The following is a 23,469-nucleotide window of genomic DNA, read 5'->3' on the forward strand; positions in this document are numbered from 1 at the left end:
TCCTGGTGGTGGGTGAACCATGTGTAGTTCTTTCGGTTAGAAATAAGGCTTTTTCTGCAGACGTAACTCCTTCCTCTAAACTATGCTCCTCCCTCAGAATTCTAAGCCCCTCTCTCTAGACTGTGACCTCCTTGTGGGCAGAGATCTTGTCTACCAACTCTGTTATATCGTACTCTCCCGAGCACTTAGTACAGTGCTCTGCACACAGTAAGCGCCCATTGAATATCACTGATTAAGTGATTGGTTGATGTGGATTACGGCTCTCCAAAGTGATTCAGTGATTCCATCCAAATGCCACTGATCTAGTTTGCAAACACAAGTTCCCTTAACAAATCACTGTCTACTCTCTGCCAATATCTATTAATCTAATTCATTTCCACATGTCTTATGTACTAAAATAGATCTTTTTGGGGTATTTGTTGAGGCCCCGCCCCCCACCCTTTGTTTGCCAAAGGAAAACAAAGCATTTCTTGGCATTCCCTAATGTCCTCTTCTGCTGAGTGTGAAAGAGATTGGCAGGTGAAAGAGAAACTGGAACAAAGAACTGGGAAATGTCTTAGCCACAGATACAATGGGACAATTTACTTTCATTTAATAAACAGTGTTCTAGATATGATTTCTGTACCTCACAGCCTCAGGATTTTTCTCATCAGGCCCATCTTGCTCTCTCTGCTCCCATAACTCCAGAACTGTGACTTTACAGAAATCTAAAAATTATTGGTCAATACCCAAAAGACCAATAATCTTCAGGATGGCTGTATAGTCAATGAGAGGGAAGGACAGGAGATGATCTAGTAAATGGGACAGTATAGACAAGGAGTGATTCCTAGTGGAGAGAGCACGGGCCAGGGAGTCAGAAGACATAGGTTCTAATCCTGGCTCTGTCACTTGTCTGCTGTGTGACCTTAGGCAAGTCATTTCATTTCTCTGGGCTTCAGTTCCCTCATCTGTAAAAGGGGATTTAAGTCTGTGAGCCCCATGTGGGACATGGACTGTGTCCAATCCAATTAGCTTGTATCTATCCCAGGGCTTAGTGCAGAGCCTGGCACATAGTAAGTACTTAACAAATCCCATAAAAAAATCAGATCATTCAAGTCAGTAGTGGCAAACCACAGGAATCTGCCCTCTTGACTGCAGACCTCCTGAGCCAACTTTGTCTCTGGGCCTCCGGGCTGAGCCCCAGCAAGTCCAGGCACCAGCGATTCAATGCTGCTCTTCACAATGTCTGAAATCTCCCTGCTCTGGGAAGTAGTGTGGCTTAGTGGAAAGACTCCAGGTCTGGGAGTCAGAAGACCTGGGTTCTAACCCAGGCTCCACCATGGGTCTGCTGTCTGACCCTGGGCAAGTCACTTCATTTCTCTGTGCCTCAGTTACCTCATCTGAGAAATGGGAGTTAAGACTGTGAGCCCCATATGGGACAAGGACTGTGTCCAACCTGATTAGCTCGTATCTATCTCAGCCTTTAGAATAATGCTTGACATATAATAAGTGCTTAACATTATTATTATGATAAGAACTTAACAAATACTACTTTAATAGTAATAATAATAACTCCAACTCTGCCACTTGCTAGCTGTGTGACCTGGGGCAAGTCACTTCACTTTTCTGTGCCAAAGGCTCTTCAGCTGAAAAATGGGGATTCAAAACCTGATCTCCCTCTCTCTTAGACTATGAGCCCCAAGTGGGACAGGGACTGTGTCTGACCTGATTAACTTTATCTGCCCTAGTGCTTATAACAGTGTTCAGCACATAGTAAGTGCCTAACAAATGCCATAAATAAATCACTTAGTCTGCCCTACCGGCTTGGGTCTGGCCCCTTCAGTTCCCCATAAAGCAGTTGGGCATCATGCTGCTTTCCATTCTCCTCTGTTGAGCAGTGCTTTAATGCTGCTCAGCTGCCTACATTCCAGGACCTAATCACTGGGAATCTTATCCTTCTATCTGATGTAGAGGGAGGACACTGATGAAACTGCTTGAGAAGCTGGATATGTTTCTGGGATAGACCCAGTTCTCTTGGAGAAGCAGCGTGGCTCAGTGGAAAGAGCCCGGGCTTGGGAGTCAGAGGTCATGGGTTTGAATACTGGCTCTGCCACTTGTCAGCTGTGTGACTGTGGGCAAGTTACTGAACTTCTCTGTGCCTCAGTTACCTCATCTGGAAAATGGGGATTAACTGTGAGCCTCACGTGGGACAACCTGATTACCCTGTATCTACCCAGCGCTTAGAATAGTGCTCTGCACATAGTAAGCACTTAACAAATGCCAACATCATTATTATAGCCGCAAAGCAAGGTGGATGTTGTAATTGCTTTGGTGATCTTTAGTTTGGTAAGAAGGGGTTAGGTGCTCCACTGTCATCAACCAAAGTCTGTCTCCATCCCTGCAAATGCTGCCCTTCTTCCTCTGGCCTCTTTTTCTTTCTGAGCTTCGTTAGCTAATGGTCACCCTAGGTAGCAGAATTTGATGACACCAAATTTTCCTTGCCTGTAAAAAATCTTTTATCACATATAGGGTAGCCCAGATACATACTAGCCCCATCCTTGGTTTTCTTCTGTTTTACTGATGGTCGATATTATTGTGCTTCCTCTAGGATGTCTATATGTCTTCTGATGTGTGTACCTCAAGAATCCATTAATCAGCATACAGGAGTTCTTGAGTCACTGTCTCAAAGACAGCCAAAAGTAGATATACAGGGTTCTGGGAGCCTATTTTCCATCAATCAATCAATTGTATTTATAGAGCACTTACTGTGTGTTCAGAGCACTGAACCAAGCGCTTGGGAGAGTACAATAATAATGTTGGTATTTGTTAAGCGCTTATTATGTGCGGAGCACTGTTCTAAGCACTGGGGTAGATACAGGGTAATCAAACTGTCCCACGTGAGGTTCACAGTCTTCATCCCCATTTTCCAAATGAGGTAACTGAGGTACAGAGAAGTGAAGTGACTTGCCCACAGTCACACAGCTGACAAGTGGCAGAGATGGGATTCGAACCCATGACCTCTGACTCCCAAGCCCGGGTTCTTTCCACTGAGCCACGCTGCTTCCCTACAATACAATATACAATATAAATGAAGTACAATGTAACAATATAAATGGAGTTGGTAAACGTGATAGTGCCAGGGCTTGGCATATAATAAGCACTTAACTAGTACCATTATTAATATTATTCTTATGATCCTTTTCCATAACGCGCTTACAGTCTAGAGTGGGAGGCAGACACCAGTATAAATGAATAATGGACTTAATGGAACTATGGCTAAAAATAAAATTGCTCAATGTTAACTTTGATGCATTACTTACAGAGATCAAGGGAAAGCCTCAATATGAGAGGCAATAGACTCAAACATTAAAGGAAATAGGATACAAATTAAGAGCACTTAGAACAGTGCCTGGCACATAGTAAGCACTTAACAAATGCTGTTGTTATTAGATGGGGCCTTCAAAAGCATATATACTGTTAAAGATTTCTTTTTTTTTTTCAAGAAGTTACTTTGATAAACTCTGGGTGTCTATGAGATCCATTTGGGATTGGGTAACTATAACTTCTTTTGGGTAGAAATGGAGCTCCTGCTTTACCCAGGGTTTATTCTGTGGATTCGTACTCCATGGTATTTGCCAATGTCCCTCGAGGTCAAAGGCAATGCCTGGGAGCAGGGCCAGTTCCCCTGCAGCCCTTGATTTTTCAACCATTTTACCCCAAAAGGCAGAGCAGCAGCAGGCTCATTTATTGATGTTTGAACTCCAAGCGCTGGGCTTGGTCTGTGGTGTAGTGGATGGAGCATGGGCCTGGGAGTCAGAAGGTCATGAGTTCTAATCCCAGCTCTGCTACTTGTCTGCTGTGTGACCTTGGGCAGGTCACTTCACTTCTCTCTGTCTCAGTTCCCTCATCTGTAAAAGGGGGATGGAGACTGGGAGCCCCATGCGGGACAGGGACTCTGTCCAACCTGATTTGCTCGTAACTACCCCAGAGCTTAGTATGGTGCCTGGTACACAGTAAATGCTTAATGAAAACCACAGTTATTTTTATTAAGAGGCAGGGTTTGAAGCGTGACCCTGGGGCTCTCTGCACCAGACTGACCGCCCTGAGACCAGAGCCTATTGGTGGGGACTCTGAGATCAAGAGCTTGGTGGACAGAGAGAGCCCTGGCAATCCCGCTGGAATGCCAGTGGAAGGGGATGATTTCCATCTTCCTCTGGGAGGTATGTGAGACATATGGGGCCGGGGCTGTGTCCTTAGTTTGGAGCGTCTTCCCAGAGCCTTGCAGCTGCTGTAGCCTTGCCAAGCCTGGCCCAAGATCTCCTGGGTTCAGCCTCACCCTTCTGTCAACTTGGGGAAAGGACAGAAGGGATGGTCAGACTGGGGATGGGGACCTGTCTGGGTGAGGCCAGTAAGCAAAAATGGCTTGGCTTAGTGGAGAGACAATTAACCTGGGAGTCAGAAGGATCTGGGTTATAATCCTGCATCTGCTACAGGTCTGCTGTGTGAGCTTAGGCAAATTGCTTCACTTCTCTGGGCCTTAGTTGCCTCATCTGGAAAATGGGGATTAAGACTGTGACCCCTATGCGGGACCTTGTATTGACCCCAGCGCTTAGTGTAGTGACTGACACATAGTAAGCGCTTAACAAATACCACAATTATTATTATTACTATTAATAATATGTATACATAAGTATTAGTAAGTACGCATACAGTGTGTATGTGTACTCACGTGACTACATACCTACTTAAATGCACATGTACCAATTCATCAATAATTTATATTGCACACCAGCTGTGTGCAAAATATTGTTCCAAGTGCTTGGATGATTACAATATAGTACACATTAATCCTTGCCTTCAAGGAGCTAGAACTGTTGCTGAAGAGACAGATACTAAAATAATTTATAGTTAAGAAGAACCATTAGAGTATAAAGATAGGCACTTAAGTGCTATAATGCTATCTATATATGCTATATAATAATAATAATAATAATAATAGTGATATTTGTTAAGTACTTACTATGTGCCAAGCACTCTTCTAAGCTCTGGGGTAGATACAAGGTAATCAGGTTGGACGCAGTCCCGATCCCGCACGGGGCTCACAGTCTTAATCCCCATTTTACATATGAGGTAACTGAGGCCCAGAAAAATGAAGTGACTCGACCAAGGTCACACGGTAGACAAGTGGCAGAGCCCGGATTGGAACCTATGTCTTCTAACTCTTAGCTCTGTGCTCATCCAAGTGCTTAAGTGACGTGTAAGCACTAATGTGGCATTTGGAGGGAGTCTAAGAAAAGGGGATGTGAACTTCATCACAGAAGACCCTGTGGAGAGATGATTTCAGAAGGGCCTTGAAGACGGGGAGAGGAGCGGTCTGCAGGATATGAAGTGGGAAGGGGTTTCAGGCGAGAGGAGGAGGATGTGAACAGAGAGTAGAAGTATGTGAGGTAGAGTGTAACAGGAGAACAAGGCTAAGTAGGGGGGAGAGAGCCAATGGGGTGCCTTAAATGGACAGAGGCACAGGTCGTTGAGTTTATCCACCCCTACACATTCAGACATGCATGGCAGCATGTATACATGAGCATGTGCATGTAGACATAGATACACACCTGTGCGTTTATGAACACACCCACGGTCTCCCATACCCATAAATGCTCAGGCACACTTACGAAATGCACTTACACTCACCCACACATAAGAGGACTGCCTGTTCAAGTGCTTCCATAAATGCACATTCACATGCGAACACATGCACATGAAGCACACATCCTGGCACGAGCCCGAACTCTCCGCACCCCACTTGGCCCTCCGTGGGGGCAGAAGCCGGTGCCGGTGGAGAGGGAGTTATCCTGGCCGGACGATCTCTGCGGACCGACCGGGAGTCTGCATTCTATCTGTGGCTCCCCTAGGATCTGGGGTGATTTCTAGTGGGCTACGGCATCTTCGGATCCCCCGCGCTGCCATGGCCTTCTGTTTAGGGAGTGGAGGGGTGTGGAGGGGGCTGCCTCTAGCAGACAGAAAGCCCTGGGAGTCGACCATCCCTTGGGCCCGAAGCCCACCCAGCTTCGGAGCAGCCTTCACTCGTGCCCCTGCTGGATGCTCACAAGGACCTGCTGATGTCCAGGGTGGGGGGGTGTGCCCGTGGGTTTAGGGAGGGGGGAGGGTCTCCCGGCTGCCTCTAGCAGACAGAACGTCGTGAGAGGGTCGAGCCGCCCCTGGTCTCGAAGCCCACCCGGCTTTATAGCAGCTTTTACTCGAGCCCCCGCTGGATGCCCACGAAGGACCTGCTGATGTCCAGGGTTGGGGGAGGGCGGGGCATGCCCGGGGGCCTGGGTGTGTGTATGTGTGTCTGTGTGTGTGGAGGGGGGAGGGCCTCCCGGCCGCCTCTAGCCGACGGAAAGCCCTGGGGGTCGACCATCCCCTGAGCCCGAAGCCCACCCGGCTTCAGTGCAGCCTTCCCTCGTGCCCCTGCTGGATGCCCACCCGGGAGGCCCGAAGGACCTGCTGATGTCCAGGGTGGGGGGCGTGCCCGGGTGTGTGTGTGAGTATGTATGTATGGAGGGCGGGGGGTCTCCCGGCCGCCTCGAGCCGACAGAAAGCCCCGGGGGTCGACCATCCCCTGGACCCGAAGCCCCCCCCCCGGCTCCGGGGCAGCCTTCCCTCGTGCCCCTGCTGGCTGCCCACGAAGGACCTGCTGATGTCCAGGGTGTGGGGAGGGGGACGTGCCCCCGTGTGTGTGTGTTGGGTGGGTGGCTGGGTGAGGAGGGGTGTCCGAGGAGCGCCCCGCCCCCCCGGTGGGCGGTCCCCGCCTGCTTTTGCCGGGTCCTCCCGGTCCTCGGCGGAGCCGGAGGGGAGGGGAGAGGAGGGGAGGAGAGTGGAGGGGATGGGATGGGAGGTGCTGGCAGCCGGCGCTCGGAGCCCCAGCCCCCGCTCCAGCCCCCGGCGGAGGAGCGGTGAGCGCAGCGAAGGGCCCCCGGCGGAGGAGCGGTGACGGCGGCCGGAGCAGCGAGCGCCGCGGCCCCCGGAGCGGCGGCGGGGCGGGACGGGACGGGACGGGACGGGACGGGACGGGACGGGGCAGGGGAGGCGGGCCAAGGCGCCCCCGCCCCCGAGGCCGGGCCCGGCCCAGCCCGGCCAGCGGCCCGCCGCCCGCGCCCGCCGGACCCCGCCCCGACTCTCCATGGCCCTGGGGCCGCCCCGAGCCCCCGGGGACAGGGACGGCCACTGGACCAGCCATGGGCCCCGGACGCTGCTGCTGCTGCTTCCCCCGTGAGTGACCGTCGTGGCCCCGGGGGTCCGTGCCAAACTTTCCTCCGGCCGCGGGACTGGCCGGGCCCGCCCGCCCGGGGGGCGACGGGGGTCGGGGGGGGGGGTGGGGGCCGGGGCCAGGACCCGCTCTCCCGGTGCGGGACGGGGGAGCCAGGCGTCGCAGGGGGTCTCGGAGCCCCCTTTTCGCCACGCCCAGCATCACCCTCGGGACGGTGCCCTCTGGCTCAGGGCGCTGTCCTCTCGCACCACTGCCCCATCCCCCCGGTCCCGGGACCCGCCCTTCTCACCCCCCCAATCCTGGGCACTGCCCCATCCCCCCGTTCCGGGACCGGTCCTGCCCCCTCCTCTCTCCCCCCATCCTGGGCACTGTCCCGTCCCCCCCCCTCCCGGGACCGGTCCTGCCCCCTCCTCTCTCCCCCCATCCTGGGCACTGCCCCATCCCCCCGTCCCGGGACCCACCCTGTCCCCCCATACCCATCCTGGGCACTGCCCCATCCCCCCCGTCCCGGGACCCGCCCTGCCCCCCACCCCCATCCTGGGCACTGCCCCATCCCCCCTGGCCGGACCCGGGTTGAAGGGGAGGGGAGAGGAGGGAGCTTCAGCCGGGGCGGGGGTGGTGGTGGTCTAGTCTGGAGGATCCCCGAGTGATAATAATAATAATAATAACCGTGGCATTTGTTAAGCGCTTACTATGCGCCAGGCACGGTACTCAGCCCCGGGGCGGATACCAGCGAATCTGGTTGGACACAGTCCCCGTCCCAGGTAGGGGCTCACCGTCTCCATCCCTATTTTCCAGACGAGGTCACTGAGGCCCAGAGAAGGGAAAGGACTTGCCCGGGGCCACGCAGCAGACCAAAGTAGCCAGGGCAGGGGAAGGCAGCGGCTTGGGTGGTGGCCCCGGTCCCCTGGCCTCCCCGGGCACGGAGGCCCAGGATGCGGGGAGCATCTCTAGCTCCCGGAGCGAAGGCGGCCTGCGGCGGGCGGGGGCGGGGGTATGGGGGTGCGGGAATTAGTGGAGCCGATGCGGATGGTCCAAGGCAGAAAAGTTAAGCCCAGGAACATGGCTGCCCAGAGCAGGGCCCGGAGATTTTTCGGGAGATTCTCTTGCTGGTGATGAGCAAGCTCCAGGTGGAAACCCACACCGCGTTGGCCGAGGTCCCCGGCTGGACCATTCGTCTCGGTGGGGTTCCCGGGGGGCACGGAGGTCAGAAGGAAGCCAAAGAGAGGTGGGGAGCAAACCCAGACCTGCTTTACGGGGGACAGATTCAAATCCAACAACCTCCAAACTTGCGATCTCTCCCCAGTTTGGAGGCTGAAGCCACTTCACTTCTCTGTGCCTCAGTTCCCTCATCTGTAAAATGGGGATTAAGACTGTGAGCGCTATGTGGGACGGGGACTCTGTCCAATCCGATTATCTTGTATCTACCCCGGCGATTAGAACAGTGCCTGGCACATAGCAAGCCCTTCACAAATACCATCATTATTATTATCACTGAAGCCAAGGGAAGAGGGAATGGATTTATTCCTTTTCAGTCATTCTAATAAGGGTATGTTACTGGTGAGAAATATCTGACCACTAATGAAGGTCCAGTTTCTTGATTACAATGGGGTACTGAGTCAAAGTCTTTAACCTACAAGGCTACAGGGGGAAATTTCGCCCGTCCCTTAAAGACCTAAGACAGCAGTGGTTATGCTTGGAGAGCCTTGCCACTTCTGTTTGTTTTCTTTTTTTTTCCCTTTGCTTCTTGCTGCTTCTCTTTCAGAAAGAAGCCGGGTTTGTCTTTTTTTTTTTATAGATAGGAGAAGTTAGAAACTTAGGATACTTGCTAGGAACATGGTTTTCTGCAAAATGAAGGGAAACGTGGTGGAAAGCTTTGATATGGGCATCGCCTTTAAGGATTTCGGTTGCCCTCCCCTGGCCAACCTCCATTAACTCAAAATTGAAAATCTCAACCTTCCCTGAGAATCCGTGACTAACAAGTGACATGGCTTCAGAGACTGTGGGGCCGGAGGAAAATAAAGCATTTTCTTTCACCTGAATCTGTTGTTATACCTCCAAAATTCTGTAAGGAAGCAAGACATGAAACTGAGGGATTCCCTGAGAGATTTTGTGCTTTGTATAATTCAGTGTAATGGTTTTAAGCTTCTTAGTTTAAGCCATAGGTGAACAGGTTTGTACAAAATATGTGAGGGATTTTACAGATCGGTTATGATGTATCCTTGAACTGGATTCTGTGCTGGATTGTTTCCATTCTTCCGTGTACTGACACTAACCCATCTTTTATCTCTGTTTCAGTTGTTGCAAGTCTCATCATCCTTCATTTCTGTGGGGCAACAAAAAAAGGAATAGGTATGTTCTTTTGAAAAGAAATTCATCTGTCAACTCTTTCCCATTATTTCTGAGTCTTTCATATTTAATAACATATCGGTGCTCTCTGAAACCGTGACAGTGAACACAGTGGTTTGTTTTTGCCTAAAACGAAATAAGGACAGCTTATAAGCTAATTTACAAGTGAAGATCACCACAGAGGTTGTTACATCTATTTTAGCTAAGTAAACATTGAATCTGGGTTGTCTTTTTTTCTTTTTTCTTTTTTCCTTTTTCAGAAAAGCAAACCACTTCAGAAGCCCAGAAAACAGTGCAATGTGGATCTTGGACAAAACATCCAGATGGAGGCATCTTCACATCTCCCAATTACCCCAGCAAGTACCCACCTGACAGAGAGTGCATCTACATCATTGAAGGTAAAAAACAAAACAGAAATCCATGATCCTAAAAACTGAGCCCCTTTCACTGGGTAACAATTTCCCCACCAGCAATTTTTTTTTTCAACTAGCTAAAGACCAAGGCTGAGATTAAGTCCGTGGAAACACTGCTCAAAGACCTAGGGATTTTGACAGGTTAATAATCAGAGATATTAGAATTGAAAATCAAAATACAAAGCTCAAAATATTTGACACCCACCATTGATAAATACATCTATATCATTCATCTGAATGATGAATTCATTCAGTTTTAGCCAGTTGTTCCAATACTACTTTCCTGAAGCATTTGATGTGGTGTAAACTCAGTCTTATTTTGATTCCCTGAACTTCAGCCGTGCTACTCTAGACCACTGCCGGGCAACATAACTTAGTCTTTTCTCGTATTTCCCCGTGGATCACAAGATTAAAGTCTTGTTTGAAGACCTTGCCTCTCAGTGACCATTTTCAGACATGCGGTCTTTTGAGGCAGTTTCTGGATCTCCCGATCTTCTCAGAAGTCCCTGCACTTGAAGAGACTCTATATGTCAGACCCGTGTGTCTGCTGCAGTTGTCTGACTGTCACACCACTGTGCTTGAGACTGTTTTATTGTGGCTTGAAATGTATATTCTCCTTATGTGAGGTCTCATTCAGCTCACCACATGGCAATATATATTTTTCTGACATGGCTTGCCCAGGGCTATAGTGGTGCTGCAGCGATCGCCTCAAAGCGCCTGAGCCGATTGCAACCGGGACTGCGTCGTTGATGACCTTGTCTTGCATTTGATGTTAGGTAAGGCTCTTAGGTGAAGTTGAAGAGTTTCCTAGTGATCTGGATTTGCCTTCTGTGGTAGGTCCAAAGGTCATAACTATTTAGGAGATTTGAACACCTTCACAATTTTGAGGGTGGCTTAATTTTGGTATGAAACTTGATAGTCCAGCAAAGCCACACAGTATCTTCCAAATTGGTTGATTTTAGTGATTAACTTTTCAAATGTTATCTCTTCATATATTGTGGCGTATACATTGTTGGCAATAAGTACCACTGATTGACTGATTAATTCAGTAGGAGAATTCAGTTATTGCATTTATTTCTGGGTTGCGGATGAAATTATTTGGTCGTTAGTAGGGTTTTCTGAGGACATAAATGTGGATTCATTGCTGATCCATATCACTGGGCTGAAATGGAACAATTCATATTCATTTGCATATATTCTTATGCAGGTGCTCAACAGCTCGACGATTACCCCAATTTTTTAAGACAATTATCCAGGAACATCATCAGCAAACTATTATACTGGATAATTGTCTTAAAAAATTGGTAATCGTCGAGCTGTTGAGCTGGAGGAATTTCTCCAGCTTGCGGATCTCTCATTGCATCTTCAAAGCTGGACGCATCGAATAGATGGAAGAGTATCTATCTCACAACCCTGTTCTACTCCCTTGGAGTCGGTGAAAGAGTCCGACCTGGCACTTTCAAACAATCATTCAGTAGAATTTATTGATTGTCCACTGTGTGCAGAGCACAGTGCTAAGCACCTGGGAGAGTATAATAAAGTTAGTAGACATGCTTCTGGCCCTTAAGGAGCTTACAGTGGATTGGAAGAGACAGACACCAAAATAATTTTCAAATAGGAAGAAGAAGAAGGAAAAAGGGATATGCTCCACCCCCCAACCTCACCCACTTGAATACACACTTGATCTCATCATCTCTAATCACAATCTCAACCCTCACCAATTCTGAAATCCCTCTACTAATTGTGGTATTTGTTAAGCACTTACTACGTGCCAGACACTCTTCTAATCGCTGGGGTAGATCCAAGACAACCGAGGTGGACCGAGTCCCTGTCCCACATAGGGCTCACAGTCTTAATCCCCATTTTACAGATGAGAGAACTGAGTCATAGAGAAGTGAAAAGACTTGCCCAAAGTCACGCAGCAGACAAGTGGCAGAGCTGGGATTAGATCCCAGGTCCTTCTGATCACCAGGACCGTTCTCTAGCCACTAGATCACGCTGCTTCTTGTCCAACCACATCCTCCTCACCTGACTTCTCTCCCACAAACCCCCTCCCTGCAACTCCCTCCTAAAACCCACTCCACCCCCCACCTACCCCAACTCTTGCCCTTAATGACCTGGCTGCACTCTCTATTGAGAAAATTGAAACCATCAGGCATGATCTCCTTAGAATCTCCCCTGCTCCCTCCAGTCCCTCTTTCCTCCTGTCTTTCTTCAACTCTCCCTTCTGTCACAGCAGTATCTGGAAAGGAGATCTCAGATCTTGAGCCCCCCGCCCCAAACCCCTTGACCCCTTGACCCCATGATTCCCTCCAGTCATCATCCCATTTCTTTCCTACCATTCCTCTCCACACTCCTTTAGTAGGTTTTGCCAACACCCTTGTTCTCCACTTCCCCCGATTAGACTTTAAGCCCGTCAGTGGGCAGGGACTGTCTCTATCTGTTGCCAATTTGTACATTCCAAACGCTTAGTACAGTGCTCTGCACATAGTAAGCGCTCAATAAATACTATTGAATGAATGAATGAATGAACTTCAGCTCCTCCAATTATCTCCTTGACAACCTCCGATCTGGCTTCCCCTCCCTTCACTACATGGAAACTGCCCTCTCTGTGGTCAAAAATGATCTCCTTCTTCCCAAATCCAACAGCTTCTACTTCATCCTTATCCTCCTCAGTCTCCCAGCTGCCTTCAACACTGTTGACCAACCTCTTTTCCTGGAAACGATACCCAAACTTGGTGTCACTGTCCTCTCTTGGTTCTCCTCCTATCTCTCTGGCAGCGTCCTTCTCAGCTTATTTCATGGGCCCCTCCTCTGTCTTCCACATTCCGACAGTGGGAATTCCCCAAGGCTCAGTTCTAAATCCCCTTCTGTTCTCCATCTGCACCCACTCCCTCAGAGAACTCATTCAGTTGTATGGCTCCAACTACCATCTCTATGATCATGATTCCCAAATCTACATCTCCAGCCCTGTTCTCTCTCCTCTACAGTCTCGTATTTCCTCCTGTCTTCAGGACCTCTCTATGTGGATGTCCTGCCAACACCTCAGACTTCACAGGTCCAAAACAGAATGCCTCATAATCCTACCTAAATCCCGTCCTCTTCTTGACTTTCCCAACGCTGTAGGCAACACCACTGTCCTCCCCGTCTTGATGTTACCCTTGACTCTCTCTCTCACTCAACCCACATACTTAATCTGTGACCAGTTCTTGTTGATGCACCTTTCACAGCATCACTAAAATCTGTGCTTTCTTCTCCAACCAGACTATCACCACGTTAATCCAAACACTCTCATCTATCTCGCTGCCGATTTGCACCCTTCATTCACTCTTACTCGGCCTCATAGCGCTTATGTACAAAGCCATAATTTATTAATTTAAATTTATGCCTGTCTCCCCCTTTAGACCACAAGATCACTGGGAGCAGGGAACATATCTACCAGCTCTGTTATAATGTACGCTCCCAAGTTCTTAGTATAGTGGTCTGCATGCGGTAAGTGCTCAATAAAGATGATTGGTTGATTAATTGATGTATATGAGTTAGTCCATATAATAGAGTGTGCTATGGGAGGTTACAAGTGCCCAACTGATGAGCGGTAGAAATTAATCAGGGAAGGCTTTCTGGAGAAGAAATAATGTCTCCAAGGGCTTTGGAGATGTTGAGATCTGCAGTCTGTTGAATCTGAAGGGGGAGTTCCAGATAGGCAGAAAGGAATGAACAAGAGATCAGTGATGAGAGAGATGAGAGACATTGGAAGTTATTTTGAGAAGAACGAAGAATGCAAGCTGGAATGTAGTTGAAGAAAATGGATGAGTAAAATATTGAGAGTTGACACTGTCAACCATCCCCTCCTCCTCCACACCTTATCTCACCTTGGCTTCACGGACTCCGTCTCTCCTGATTCTCCTCTTATCTCTCTGGCCGGTCATTCTTGGTCTCCTTCTCAGGCGTCTCCTCCCCCTCCCATCCTTTAACTGTTGGAGTTCCTCAAGGGTCAGTTCTTGGCCCTCTTCTGTTCTCCATTTACACTCACTCCCTCGGTGAACTCATTCGCTCCCACGGCTTCGACTACCATCTCTACGCAGATGACACTCAGATCTACATCTCTGCCCCGTCCTCTCCCCCTCCCTTCAGGCTCGCATCTCCTCCTGCCTCCAGGATGTCTCCACCTGGATGTCGGCCCACCACCTAAAACTCAACATGACCAAGACTGAACTCCTCATCTTCCCTCCCAAGCCTGGTCCTCTCCCAGACTTCCCTATCATCGTGGATGGCACGACCATCCTTCCCGTCTCTCGGGCCCGCAATCTCGGTGTCATCCTTGACTCGTCTCTCTCGTTCACCCCACACATCCTATCCGTTACCGAGACCTGCCGGTTTCACCTTTACAATATCGCCAAGATCCTCCCTTTCCTCTCCACCCAAACGGCTACCTTACTGCTACGGGCTCTTGTTATATCCCGGCTAGACTACTGTGTCAGCCTTCTCTCTGATCTCCCTTCCTCCTCTCTCTCCCCGCTCCGGTCTATTCTTCACTCCGCTGCCCGGCTCATCTTCCTGCAGAAACGATCTGGGCATGTCACTCCCCTTCTTAAACACCTCCAGTGGTTGCCTATCAACCTCCGCTCCAAACAAAAACTCCTCACTCTAGGCTTCGAGGCTCTACATCACCTTGCCCCTTCCTACCTCTCCTCCCTTCTCTCTTTCCACTGCCCACCTCGCACGCTCCACACTTCTGCCGCCCACCTCCTCACCGTCCCTCGGTCTCGCCTATCCCACCGTCGACCCCTGGGCCACGTCCTCCCGTGGTCCTGGAACGCCCTCCCTCCTCACCTCCGCCAGGCTAATTCTCTTCCCCTCTTCAAAACCCTACTTAAAACTCACCTCCTCCAAGAGGCCTTCCCAGACTGAGCTCCCCTTCTCCCTCTACTGCCCCCCCTTCAGCTCTCCGCAGCTCAACCCTCTTTTCCCCCCATCTCCCTCTGCTCCTCACCCTCTCCCTTCCCATCCCCTCAGCACTATACTCATCTGCTCAACTGTATATATTTACATTACCCTATTTATTTTGTTAATGAAATGTACATCACCTTGATTCTGTTTAGTTGCCATTGTTTTTACGAGATGTTCTTCCCCTTGACTCTATTTATTGCCATTGTTCTTGTCTGTCTCCCCCGATTAGACTGTAAGCCCATCAAAGGGCAGGGACTGTCTCTATCTGTTGCCCACTTGTTCATTCCAAGCGCTTAGTACAGTGCTCTGCACATAGTAAGCACTCAGTAAATACTATTGAATGAATGAATGAATGAGAGTTGATCAGGTGCCTTGACATCAATGGTTCAGCGTGTATACTTAAGGCAGAGAGGAATGAGTAACCACTGGAGGCTTTTGAGGAATAGGAAGACATACAGAATAATGTTTCAGAAAAAAAATTCAGGCAGCAGAGTGAAGTATGAACTGGAAAGGGAAGAGAATGGTCAGGAGATTGGTCAGGAGACTGATGTAGTAGTTGTCAGAATATTCTGCACTCAGAATAATAATGTTGGTATTTGTTATGTCTATGTGCCAAGCACCGTTCTGAGCACTGGGGTAGATACAAGGTAATCAGGTTGTCCCACGTGGGGCTCACAGTCTTCATCCCCATTTTACAGATGAGGGAACTGAGGCACAGAGAAGTTAAGTGACTTCCCCAAGGTCACACAGCTGACAAGTGGCAGAGACAGGATGAGTACCCATGACCCCCGACTCCCAAGCCTAGGCTCTTTCCACTGAGCCACGAAGAGTTTGGATAACTCCTCTGGACAGTCAAAATTTGCTGAGAAATGTCTCAGTGTTTTTTTTTCTCTGCCCTTCTTTATCCCTTGCTGCAAAATCATGGCTGTCAAGCCTGGACTTGGTTCGAAGCCATATTGTAATCTTGGTAGTAGTTCATGGTTGTCTACATTCTTCAGTTGTCATTCAATAAAGAATCTGGTTAGAAACTTGCTGGAAACAGAAAGCAATATACTACTCTGATTGGTCCTACATTTGTCATTCTTCTCATTCTTTTGGAATGTGGTGATCAAGGTGATGTCTTTAATATTTATGAAAACTTGAGAAGCAGCATTGCCTAGTGGATATAGCACGGACCAAAGAGTCAGAAGGATGTAGGCTCTAATTCTGGCACCACTACTTGTCTGCTATGTAACCTTGGGCAAGTCACTTCAGTTCCCTGTGCCTCAATTACCTCATCTGAAGGATGGCGTTTAAGACTGTGAGCCCCATGTGAGACATGGACTATGTCCAACCTGATTACTTTGTATCTACCCCAGTGTTTAGAACAGTGCCTGGCATATAGTAAGTGCTTAAGAAATAGCATTTTAAGATGTTTAAGTAATTTTTATCATCAAAATAACTACTGACTCTGGGATTTGTTAAATATTCATTATTTACCAAACTCTGTGCTAAGCCCTTGGGTAGATATACTGTAATTAGATCAGACATAGTGCCTGTTCCACACAGGACACAAGTTTAAGGGGCTAGATGAGGAAACTGAGGTAGCCAGTGACTTGCCCGAGATCATGCAGCTGATAAGCAGCAGGGCTTAGATTAGAACCCAGTTCTTCCGATTCTCAGTCCCATGTGCTATCCACTAGACCACACTGCTTCTCTTGGGCCATCCTACTTATTATTATTCCTCAAGCTTGTTATTCCACGTGTTGAGGGAAAAGCCCATTTCCTCCCAAAGATGAAGTCCTCTTTTAGCCTCTAGGTTTTGACAGGAATGCCATAAAAATCATAATCACTACTTTGTAAATCCCTATAAAATTCTAGTCATCGCATTCTATGGTATTTCTTGAGTGCCTAATGTATGTGAAGCACTGTACTCTTTGGGAAAGTACAATAGGAGGTGGGATTTTCGGAAGGCTTTGAAGATGGAGATAATTATGGTTGGTCACATTTTGTGGGGAAGAGAGTTTCAGGACAGAATGGCTGTGAGCAAGGGGTCTGAGGTGGGAGCGTTGAAAAGAGGGTTCAGTTTAAAAGTACACTTTAGAAGTATGAAGAGTAGAGGAAGTAAGGAGACACAAGTTGAAGTTTAAATTGGGAAAAAACCTGGAGGAGGGCCTTGACTGACTGATCGATGGATTGAAGTGATTGATAAGTTATTTCTGCTGGATGAGGAGGGGGATGGGTAGTTCCAAGAGGCTTTTGAAGATGTGTGATGTGGGAGATTCATTGTCTGTTCTCCCTCCTACTTAGATTGTGAGCGCCACAGGGGACCTGGTTATCTTGTAACTACCCAAGCACTTAATACAGTGCTTGCCACATAGTAAAAAATAATAATATTAATGACATTTGTTAAGCGTTCTCTATGTGCCAAGCACTTTTCTAAGCACTGGGGTGGATACAAGGTAATCAGGTTGTCCCACGTGGTTCTCACAGTCTTAATCCCCATTTTATAGATGAGGTAACTGAGGCACGGAGAAGTTAAGTTACCTGCCCAAAGTTACACATCTGACAAGTGGCAGATCTGGGATTAGAACCCGTGACCTTTGCCTCACAAGCCTGTGCTTTTTTCACTAAGCCATGTTGTTTCTACTAAGCACTAAGCCATGCTGTAGGTGAGGGATTCCTAAGTAATAGGGTATGCAAGATGTTGTGTATAGAAGTGCTCCTGGCGGCTGTTACTACATTGCCAACGTCCTGAAGTTGTGGTTTTAGTTGTTGAAGATGGAGAAGCAGGGAAGAGAATTAAAGAGGGAAGACCTTAATAATGTTGGTATTTGTTGGTATTTGTTAAGTGCTTACCATGTGTTGAGCACTGTTCTAAGCGCTGGGGTAGATACAGGGTAATCAGGTTGTCCCACTTGAGGTTCACAGTTAATCCCCATTTTACAGATGAGGTAACTGAGGCACAGAGAAGTGAAGTGACTTGCCCACAATCACACAGCTGACGAGTGGCAGAGCCAGGATTTGAACCCATGACCTCTGACTCCCAAGACCGGGCTCTTTCCCCTGAGCCACACTGCTTCTCTAAGCAGCTTCTCTAAGGCCTTCTGGAGAAGGTGTGATTTCAGAAGGGTTTTTGAAGATGTGATCCAGGAGACATGAAAGATGAGGGAGCTCCGTGAAAGTGGAAGGACATGAGCCAAGGATTGGAGTAGGAGAGAGAGGAGAGCGAGACCCACTGTGTAGGTTAACTTGAGAGGAATGAAGAGTGTAACTAGATGCAATGGAGAAGAGAGTGGATAATTAGAGTGGAAGGTCTGCATAGAGGTATAATGCTCTGCACATAGTAAGCACTAAATAAATACCACTGATTGATTGATTGATTGAAAGAAGCGACATCTTACATGAGCAGATCTTTCATTCAATCGTATTTATTGAATGCTTACTATGTGCAGAGCACTGATTAATAATAATAATGATGTTGGTATTTGTTAAGCACTTACTATGTGCAGAGCACTGTTCTAAGCACTGGGGGAGATACAGGATAATGAGGTTGTCCCACGTGAGGCTCACAGTCTTCATCCCCATTTTACAGATGAGGTAACTGAGGCACAGAGACGTTAAGTGACTTGCCCACAGTCACACAGCTGGCAAGTGGCAGAGCTGGGATTCGAACTCATGACCTTTGGCTCCCAAGCCCTGGCTCTTTCCACTGAGCCACGCTGCTTCTCACGCTGCTTGATTACCTCCCCAAGAGAGGGCATGTAAAGTTAGAAGCGTACCAATTGCTGAGAACAGTGTTTTGCACACAGTAAGTGCTCAATAAATTTGATTGATTAATTGATTAAGGACTTAGAACACCACCTTGTGGGACACCCTTAGTTAAGAGTTGAATGTTTATTTCCTGTTCTCCTTCCCCTTTAGATTTGGAGCCTCAGGTGAGACAAAGACTGCCTGACCTGATTATCTTGTCTCTATCCCAGGACTTAGAATAATGTTTAGCACGTAGTAAGTGCTTAACAAATACCACAGTGGAGTGGTCAGAGAGGTAGGAGGAGAACCAGTACTGTAGGTTGTCATAAAAAAAAATTTGAAAATGTGCGAATGTTCCATGGTATAAAAGGTGACAAAGAAGTGTTATGCTGCAGGGCCACCTGTCTACCGTTTCATTTACGTATTTCTAAACCACTTTTAAACAATGACATTAATGAAGCATCAAGACCTAATGGAAAGAGCATGGGCTTGGGATTCAGAGGATGTGGGTTCTAATCCTGAGTCTACCACATGTCTGCTGTGTGACCTTGGCCAAATCACTTAAGCAGCATAGCATAGTGGATAAAGCATGGGCCTGGGAATCAGGAGATCATAGGTTTTAATCCTGGCTCTGCTAAGTGTCTGCTGTGTAACCTTGGGCAAGTCACTTTGCTTCTCTATGCCTCAGTTTCCTCATCTGTAAAATGGGAATTGAGACTGGGAGCCCCATATGGGACAGAGACTGTGTCCAACCTCATTATCTTGCACGTACCCCAGTGCTTAGAATAGTGCTTGGCACATAGTAAGCACTTTATGAATACAATAATAATAATAATTAACATGGCTTAAATATCCCCTACACTTAATAATAATTACTAGATACTGGTATGGACAAACAATATACCTGGAATATATGAGCATTAAACCTCATTTTCAGAATTTTGTTACTTCCAAGATGCCTTGAATTGGATTGTTATATTTTAATTATTTGTGGGACCAAGGTCAAATTACAATAAGTGTGAGCTGGCTGTGATGTCAACCTCAGAATATTGGTAATGATTCATTGAACGTTTCTCCAATTGTTTCATTAGGAAATTATCACTTTGGATGCAGTCATTGAAAGCATTCAGAAAGAATAACCCTGTACTTTCTTTAGAAGTCACTTATACTTTCCCTCTGCATTAATGGATTTACCTAATTACAATTTGATGCACAGTGTAGTTGCTGTAATTGCATAAATTATGGAGGTCGGTAAACACTGGGCTTATGCAATGATTGTCATATATGCTACGATGATGTGTTAAACCATATGCTTCCCAGTTTAGATCACAAATGCAACCAAATTGAATGACATAAAAGCCATTTTTGTTTCTGAACCTGCTTCAGTATTTTTCACTCATAATCAAAAGTGGGCAATTGGGTGCATTTGGAATTTTTAGGCACTTTTCTGTATAATCAGAATAGTAGCACACAATGACATTTAATTCCATAATGCAGAAAGCAAAAACAGAAGGCAGAAATATCCCAGAAAAATCTGAATTACACACCCCCTGACCTGATCACTGAAATCTCTACTGATGCATTTCTCTGGGAAGAAAATGAGGGGTTATCATTTTAATCAAGTTCTAAAAAAAAAGCTATTCCTAGCATCTGGTGAAAATCTTTCCCAAGAGACAGCCAAGTTCAGGATTGGAGTGGAAGCTTGCCCTCTACATCTGTGAAAGCCCTGAACTAGGATTCAGGAATATAGGAAGCTCCTAGGGTGCTTTTTCTTACTACTTGTTTCAACTTTCCTTCAGTCCCTTAGGCTTACCTCTAAAAGGTGCCTGAAAGTTTATGAGAAGCAGTGTTGTCTAGCGAGTTGAGCACAGTCCTGGAAGTAAGAAGGACCTGGGTTCTATTCCCTGCTCTACCAGTGTCTGCTGTGCGACCTTGCGTAGGTCGCTTGACTACTCGAGGCCTCTGTTGCCTCATCCATGACTCCCATGAAGCGGCTCTGAATACCATAGTTTGAGATAGCTTACAAAAAGGAGGAAGGCACAGTACTGTCTGCTGCATTGAATTTCCAGACACACTCTGTTCCTGGACTGCTGATATCCATTATACCTACAATATTTCTCATAATGTGTAGCATTGGGCAGGAAGACAGGAATGGCGACTACTGACTTTGTTGATTTCTTTCAGTGCTTAGTGTAATACTGTGTACACAGTAAGGCCTTAATAAATAGCATTGGTTGATAGAACGATTATGTACTAAAGGACTTATACATTTATGTACATATACGGTATTTATGTACATAGCACAGCACTTATGTACAGATCTGTAATTTATTTTAATTTTGTCTCCCCCATACACTGTAAGCTCCTGGTGGGAAGGGAGCATGTCTCCCAAATCTGTTATATTGCACTCTCCCAAGCACTTAGTACGGTGCTCTGTACACAGTAAACTCTCAGTAAATATGACTGATTGATTGATTGGGTGAGAGAGTAGGAATTGTTCAGCACAAATCATCACCGTCACTGTAAAAAAAACTCAAGTCTTTGTCCTGCTCACAGTAGAACCTACCTTCCATCTCTCAACCACTGGTGCCTGAACAAGGGACCTGAAAGACAAGAGCCTAGGAAAGGGGCATTATTGAATTTTCATGGAGAAAATGTTCATGCGTGTCAGAGACTGTCTTTGTCCATCACTCTCAAGGAAACCCTCCTACTGTCACTAGCAGTTTCTTCAAACTGAACGCCACTATACCTTGACCTCATCCATCTCACCCCTCCCCCTCGCCCACATCCTCTCTCTGTGTCCTCTTCCCTCCCCCTTTATAATGCCAGGGTACCAGTCCCGCCACCTTCAAAGACTTACTAAATTCACATCTCTTCCAAGAGGCCTTCCTCAGTTAAGCCATTTTTCTCTTACTCCCTTCTCCTTGTGAGTCACCTAAACTCTTGGAGCTGTAAGATTTAAGGACTTCCTAGTCACGGCACCCTCAGCCCCTCAGGGTTTCTGTACCTTTCCGTAATTTATTTTATTTTAATGTTTGACTCCCCATATAGACAGTGAGTTCCTTGTGGACAGGGAAAGTGTCTCCCAACTCTACTGCAGTAAGCTCTCTCAAGCGCTTAGTACAGGGTTTGTGCCCAGTAAGCACTTAAATATCACTGATGGATTAGTTGATCAAAGAATTATCTAATACGATAGTGAAAGCTCGCCTCTATAACTAGCCGTTTATTCAATTTCCCATTCTCTGACTCTTTTGAATTGAAACTTTTTTTGGTTAGCTTTTGTTGCCAATTGCTCTGGTATACAGACTCCTGAGATTGAAAATCCTATAATTGTGATGGCTTGCTGCAGCTATTCCTTAACTGAAGCTAGAAACCAATGTTTTTCAGCAAATTAAAATTTTCCAGGTGGTACTTGCTGTCCGAAAATGAACTAAAGGATACACAAGTGTTTAGAAACCTATATCAGCATCACAATTCTCTGAAAAAGATGTTTTGGAGCTGATTAACTTGTATCTTCTCGGATCTACCGTAATTAATTAGTTAATTAGGCAATTCAGTGAACAACTGAGATAGCGTGTAGAAATATTACTTAGATGTAGTTTGTTCCGGGGAGGTGATTAAAACCTGAAAACAATTTATATTTAATAATAATTATAGTACTTGCTAAGCCTTAACTATGTACCAGACACTGTTCTAAGCACTAGGATAGGTCAAGGGCATGCCTACAGTCAGACAAGTTAAATGTAAGACTAGAGAGTGATTCCCTCAGCTCTTAGGCTCCACCACTCAAGAACCATTCCAAATATCTATGCCTATCTTAGTGTGGGATAAAGAGGGACAGAGGATGAGAAGAAGAAAGGGAGATAGAGAGAGACAGATCGAGCGAGACAGAAGAGAGAGAGACTCTCTGAGCTGTCTTCGAGGTTTGAAGATGACATTACCAAAGTGAGATTTTTTTTATCACTTGTGGACGAGTAAGGATGATATTATAGATGTGTAACCAACACTCTCTTCCATATCAGTTGCATGTAAAGCCTGCCCAGGGTCCACTGTATCAGTCAATCAATCAATCATATTTATTGAGTGCCTACCTGAGTGCAGAATACTGTCCTAAGAGTTTGGGAGAGTATGATGTAACAGTCAGTAGGTCGGTTATATTGATTGAACATTTACTGTGAGCAGAGCACTGTTCTAAGCTCTTGGGGACTTACAATTTGGCAATATAACAGACACAGTCCCTGCCCACAGTGAACTTACAGTCTAGAGTAGGAGACAAGCAATGATATAAATGAATAAATTATGGATATGCACATAAGTACTTTGGGGCTAAGGGAGGAGTGAATAAAGGCTGCAAATCCAAGCGCAAGGACAACACAAAAGGGAATGGAAGAAGAAGAGATGAGGATTTAGTCAGGGAAGGCCTCTGGAAGAGATGTGCTTTTAATAAGGTTTTGAAGGTGGGGGAGAGTGATCACCTGTGGGTTATGAAGTGGGAGGGTATTTCAGGCCAGAGGCTGGATGAGAGCAACAGGTTAGTGATGAGATAGATGAGAGAGAGAGAAGGTGAGTAGGTTGGCATTAGAGGAGCGAAGAGTGCAGGCTGGGTTTTGGTAGGAAATCAGAGAGGTAAAGTAGGAGGAGGCAAGGCGATTGCATGTTTTAAAACTGATGGTAAGGAGTTTCTGTTTGATGCAGAGGAGGATTGACACCCACTGGAGTTTCTTGAGGATTGGGGAAACGTGGGCTGAATGGTTTTATAGAAAAATGATCTGGGCATAA

General features: G+C 46.9%; 1 protein-coding gene across 6 annotated transcripts in view; it reads left to right on the top strand.

Annotated features, from left to right (window-relative positions):
- Window positions 1-7,162: 7,162 nt before the first annotated feature.
- The window catches only part of NETO1 (neuropilin and tolloid like 1), a 148,155-nt gene continuing 131,848 nt past the window's right edge, over window positions 7,163-23,469 (top strand). For all 6 annotated transcript variants that reach the window (XM_029064300.2, XM_029064301.2, XM_029064302.2 and 3 more), the window contains exons 1-3: window positions 7,163-7,248; window positions 9,545-9,598; window positions 9,856-9,993. In XM_029064300.2, the coding sequence (XP_028920133.1) occupies window positions 7,215-7,248; window positions 9,545-9,598; window positions 9,856-9,993 (226 nt within the window). In that variant the 5' untranslated portion in view covers window positions 7,163-7,214. The remainder of the gene's footprint in view (window positions 7,249-9,544; window positions 9,599-9,855; window positions 9,994-23,469) is intronic.

This window comes from Ornithorhynchus anatinus, chromosome 5 (assembly GCF_004115215.2).
Source record: "Ornithorhynchus anatinus isolate Pmale09 chromosome 5, mOrnAna1.pri.v4, whole genome shotgun sequence".
NCBI classification, from domain to species: domain Eukaryota; kingdom Metazoa; phylum Chordata; class Mammalia; order Monotremata; family Ornithorhynchidae; genus Ornithorhynchus; species Ornithorhynchus anatinus.